At 36.9% G+C, this 5,907-nt stretch overlaps 1 protein-coding gene across 1 annotated transcript; it reads left to right on the forward strand.

Annotated features, from left to right (window-relative positions):
- The first annotated feature begins 3,171 nt into the window (after window positions 1-3,171).
- On the forward strand, window positions 3,172-4,859 carry LOC137248403 (piggyBac transposable element-derived protein 4-like). Its single transcript, XM_067779345.1, has 2 exons — window positions 3,172-3,264; window positions 3,323-4,859. The coding sequence occupies exon 2, from the start codon at window positions 3,603-3,605 to the stop codon at window positions 4,857-4,859; it is 1,257 nt and encodes a 418-aa protein (XP_067635446.1). The 5' UTR covers window positions 3,172-3,264; window positions 3,323-3,602.
- The last annotated feature ends 1,048 nt before the right edge of the window (window positions 4,860-5,907 follow it).

Genomic DNA, 5,907 nt, shown 5'->3' on the forward strand with positions numbered 1-5,907 from the left:
TTTCGTACTTTATTATAAGCGATGGTTGTTATATTATGTTTTATGAAATATAATTTCTTTATGAAAAACAGGATGTTTAGTAGATGGAAAATAACCAGCTTACTGTTTAGTATTTTGTATTTCATAAACATAGACTAGGTCTAGGGGCTTTGCTTCTACATCCAGCTTAAAAGACCGAATGTAACAATTGGGTGCTTTTAACCCATTACTGCCTGCCCATAGATCCCGCCATGCGATTTCTTTGAAAATTTATGAAGTTTATATTGACCACAGAAGTTGTTAAATACACAATAGGCTAATATGCATGCTGGTGTGATGGCGATGGGGCATGTTCTTTAACGGTTCATTTGCAGGGATATTGTAGACGGACCATGAACACAAACCGTAAATATTCGAAGTCTGTGGCTTCAGCAAATAAAAGGAATTTAAAATGGACGAAGATATGCTTTCAAAGTTCCAAGCTTTCTTAAAAGCTAGTGAAGAGAAGGATGCTTCAACTCCCTCTCGAAGCAAGAGAAATGCCAGCCCGTGGGGAAAACGCGTACGTGGAGGCCGTCACGGTGGGATGCCTCGTACCAATGTACGGCCCAACTTGCCACCCGTGGATGCAACCTTTCTTCAACCCGGCAAATACTTGTAAAAACGCCGAGCGTTGAGAAGAATGATCCTCTTTATGAGGTAGCATACTTTCCAGCACCGTCGGACGAATTTGGAGAGGTACCTGACAGGCCAAAAGTTTCATCAATATGTCAGGGTTTTCAGATGGTATGAGATTTATACACGTCTTAGTGTGCTTAGCCCTACCTTTGTGTGCCAGCAACTACTATCTAGCAACGATCCTCTATGCCCGGCTGCTGCATATACACCACCAAAATGGGTTCGCCGTAAACTATAAAGAGCTTGAGTTCACCAACGCCGTACTCCAAATAGGCATCACGACTGGAGGATATACTATCCCGAAGAGCTTTGCGCTGTATTTAGCAGGCTTCGGAACCACAATTATTCCGGGTGGTCCCCAACTTCTGTTCGATTTCAAAAAGCCAACTTTAGTCGGTGGAGCTGTGGCCTTAGTGGTGGACGGGAGATAGTCATCCCAGGGTATTCGTTGCCATTAAACAAAACGTTGGTGAGTAAATGATGTACCCTTGTTTGGGTGTGTATGTTCAAAAGGTATTACAGGACTTAGATCTTGTAAATAGTAGTAATTATAATTTGGGATTTACTCTCCGCGTTACGAAGGCGCGAACACGCGATAAATATGGATTAGGTCTAGGGGATTGGCTTCTACATCCAGCTCAAAAGACTGAATGTAACAATTGGGTGTCCTATCTTTGCCAATCACATTTAACAATAGTTTTGCCGTCATCGTAAATTTCTATTAGGAGCGTTCTTAATATTAATTCATTATACTCATTGAAATATATTTAGCAAAGAAAAACAACATCTGTAATGCATACCCCTCTTTAATTTTATTTATTTATTATTCTTTTATTTTAGTTAACGTTAAATTTATTGCATTTTCTTTTGAATTTAAATGTTTAATTATGTATGCCAGTTTTATACAAAACTATTTGTTATTAACACACAAAAGCAAGCTATGTAGCCCTATCATTGTCGAAAGAATTACATTACTCAATTCAAATTTTGATTTACTTTATTACTTAGTCGAAGTATGTACATATATGAATAATAACTGTTTTTAGTAAATTCCTCAATACATGCAAGGAATATTTAACACAACACATGGCTGTACAGTTTGATTTTAAATTCAAGTTAAAGTGAATTTTATTTAGGAGGGAGTTGGGCTTAACTATACAAACTAATGATTATATTAATGAATTAATTTTACGAAACGTTTTCGATATTATGAAAATAATTGTTCAGGGCTCTACGATATTATGTTTTGTTTTTGAAGTGGCAACCTTGTGAAACACTCTAGAGTGGCAACACTTAGGTAGAAAGTCTTAGAAGGTGATACATTATCTCTGTGCGAAATTTCATTTAAATCGGTTGAGCCCTCGGGAACATTCGGCTATACAAACATACAAATATACGAATATACAAGAATTGCTCGTTTAAAGTTGTAAGATATGGATAGCTATCGAAAACTAAATAAAGAGTTGGCCGAGGAAGTTCAGCACCTAAGGGTCACTGTTTCGGAACAAGCGGAATTAATAACGGAACTATAAACTAATTTTTGAGGCGTATTTAAGAATTGTTAAGAATCAGGAAGATGTAAGGGATTGATCTCTAAACACCAAAAATTAGTACTGTAGCATTATGCGTCATGCCCACTTATGCAATACATTTGCGGCATTACGCACCATGAACTTCTATGCCAATACATTTTAGTAATAGCATAATCTTATTACAATATTATGCGACATAAATTACATTGACCTAACACAGCGGTTCGCTAACATCAATGGAATGCCGAATATGAAACCTTTGTCAGTTCACACCTAACTAATTCTGCTAAGTCACACACTCCGGTCAATACACTGCCGATCGTCAATGTCAGTTTGTCACCAACATATTTACATACAACCAATAATGTGAATTAACCAAATATTCACATACAAACATTTTACATGAATATAAATCTGCTGACTTTGCATACAAATCTACATGTATGCATAGTATTAACCCTAGAACACACACCCAGAAAATACCACGTAAACACACACCCGGGATACGTTTGTACCCGGGACCTTATTTTGCGGTTTTTTTAATGCTTATTCAACCGATTTCTCTGATTTTTTTTTTTGAAATGTATATTTTAATATATAACAAGTATTTTGTCTTTTGTTTCATTCGAATATTCCTACTGGTTCCAGAGATATGGGCAAATAAAGTCAGGACATGCAACAGTGGATTTTTGTTTTTGTTGTTGTCCTGATAAATGCAAAACAAAATAATATAATTTATAATAATATACTTGTAGAGTAACAACGAATACGAATTTTGGTTTTTATTTCATTGAAATATTCTACCTGGTTCAAAAGATATGTGCAAAAAGGTCGCGCAAGGTATGGGTACGTAGGTAGCAAATACACTGGTATAACTGGTTTTTGTATTTTATATGCAGCTGCAAGGGTTGTTTTCACACGAAGTGTTGTTATAAATGCTGCCTGTTGATATATTCATTATTGTTTTGGTGCTCAAAAGTGTAAGAAGTGAAAATATAAGTGAAAATAAATATAACTGAAACATAAATAACTGGATACGAAATGACTTCAAGAAGAAAAAAGCAGCATATAGAAGGTAAAAAATGTAAAATAAACAACAATGTAAACATATACTAATTTTTTTTATTATGCAGACTAACTGAGGAACAGCGAGAATCATATATACAATCTTTATTTGATGAAATTTGTGACGATGACGCTCCCTATGACTTTGACTCAGTAGATGAAGAAGAAATTCAATTCAATGACATTGAAATTGCTGATGACGATGCTGAAGTTTCGCAAAGTGCCGCAGAAGTATTACCTGATTATGCGGACTATGAGGATGATGAAGAAGAAGACGAAGAAGTAGAAGAAAATAATGAATTAACTGCTAGTGGCGAAAAATTTGTTGCACGTGATGGTACTGAGTGGATGAAAGAACCAAATGTAAGTCGTCAGGTACTCGGACAAAATATTATAAGAGAACGTTCTGGACCAGCTAGATGCACTGAAATGTTGTCAATAGAGCAAACATTCAAATGTTTCATGAACGTTGAAATGGCTGATATAATTATGCGCCACACAAATAAGTTAGCAAAAGAAACTTATAATGCTTACAACAATGCGCATCCAAACACAACTCCTAAGTCATGGACGCCTGTGTCAATAACAGAGCTGTATGCATTTTTTGGCATACTTATTATGACTGGTGCGAACCATAGCAATGGAGAACATGTTCTAGATTTATGGAGCGTCAAAAACTATTCTTTATATCGCGCCACAACGGGAGTCAACCGTTTCTGTTCGATATTGCGGTTCCTAAGATTTGACGATAAAAACACTCGTGCAAGATGCTTACTAACTGATAAAGCAGCACCGATCAGTGAGTTGTGGACGATGATGAACAATAATCTTGCTGCACATTACAAGCCCAGCTCATGCTTGACGATTGATGAACAATTATTTCCTTACCGTGGACGCACACGGTTTACGCAGTACATACCGTCAAAACCTGCTAAATATGGTGTCAAGGTTTGGTGGATTTGCGATGCCACAAATGCATATCCACTGCATGGACAAATATATACTGGCCAAGCAGAAACTGGTAGGGAAACGAACCAAGGCGAACGAGTGGTGAAGGATTTGTCTACCAAATACCAAGGAAGTGGCCGAAACATTACAATGGACAATTTTTTTACGACCTTGCCAGTTGCAGAACTGCTTCTCACCTGGAAACTCACGATCGTTGGAACTTTGCGCAAAAACAAATCATATATTCCTCAAGAAATGAAGCAGAACAAAAACAGGATAATTGGTTCAACGACATTTGGCTTCAAAAATAATGTGACAATGTGCTCTTATGTTCCAAAAAAAAATAAAGCAGTAATTTTGCTTTCGACCATGCATAATGATGCTGAAATAGCTGACAGTGGGAAACCTGAAATAATTGAATATTATAATCGTACCAAAGGTGGTGTTGATCGAATGGACCAAATGTTTGCGGAATATCCAACACAAAGACAAACAAAACGATGGCCACTAGCGATGTTCTTCAACATGTTGGACATTACAGCTCTTGCAGCCTACATTGTCTACGATTTGAATAACCCTATGTTGCCTTGGAGAACAAACAACAAGCGTAAGCAGATCCTGCGCAGCTTGGCTGAAGCATTGAAGCCAGTGCCATAAATCGTCAAGTGACGCGAAATTTTTCGACTAAAATTGCTATTGAAGCATATTTCAACCGACCGCTGGAATCAATGGTGTCAACAGCAGCATCAACATCTGCCGCAGCGCGCACGCCAAAACCTGTGTCCGGATCTTGCTATTTATGTTACGCACAAGAGGAAAAACGCCGTAGAAAAACCAGAAAGCTGTGCGCCAAATGTAAGAAGCCAATGTGTCTTGTACATTCGGTCACATCAACAAATTGCTCTATTTGCCATGATTTTCCTTAGATATAAGATGCATTTTTATAATTTTTGTAATAAAAGTCAATAATATAATGTGTGAAATGAATATTTTTAATTCTTCAAATAAAAAAATAATATAAAAAATGTTTTTTTTTTGATTATTATGAGGATTTTTACTATTGGGGTACAAACGTGTCCCGGGTGTGTGTTTACGTATATAATGTGTTTGGAAGGCTGTACCTGAACCAATGGTCCGATCTTGAATTTGAACTCAAAACTAAATAATATTCCTAGATCCGAAGTTACAATACTCTAGGTATAGCGGTTCAAGAGTTACAACACTTCAAAGTTGATACTGGATACATTTGTACCCGGGTGTGTGTTCTAGGGTTAGTACAAATCTACATGTATGCATAGTATTATTACAAATCTACATGCATGCATAGTATTATTACAAATCTACATGTATGCATAGTACTAATACAAATCTACATGTATGCAATGCAAACCAGGACACAAGAAAAGTTATATCTCCTTGACTATGATGAAAGCCAAATTGTCGGTGCTAAGTTGCCATCCAACGAACAAGTTTTGCGTTTGCTTTTTTATAATCTTCGTAAAGTAAAATTAAGTCTCCGAGGTGCTGCTTACCTCGTTATTAAAGAAGTGGAAGTTTTTTGGGCTAAAGCACGAATACCAACGAAGAATGTGGACAAAAGTGTTTTAAAACTTGAAGGCTTGTATCAGGAATGGAAGGGGTTGCTGAAGAGCTCTAATCGCCGGACAACAATGCAGGAAAATCGGGAGCAAGATTTGTTGCAACT

This window comes from Eurosta solidaginis, chromosome 4 (genome assembly GCF_040869045.1).
Source record: "Eurosta solidaginis isolate ZX-2024a chromosome 4, ASM4086904v1, whole genome shotgun sequence".
In the NCBI taxonomy this organism is placed as follows: Eukaryota; Metazoa; Arthropoda; class Insecta; order Diptera; family Tephritidae; genus Eurosta; species Eurosta solidaginis.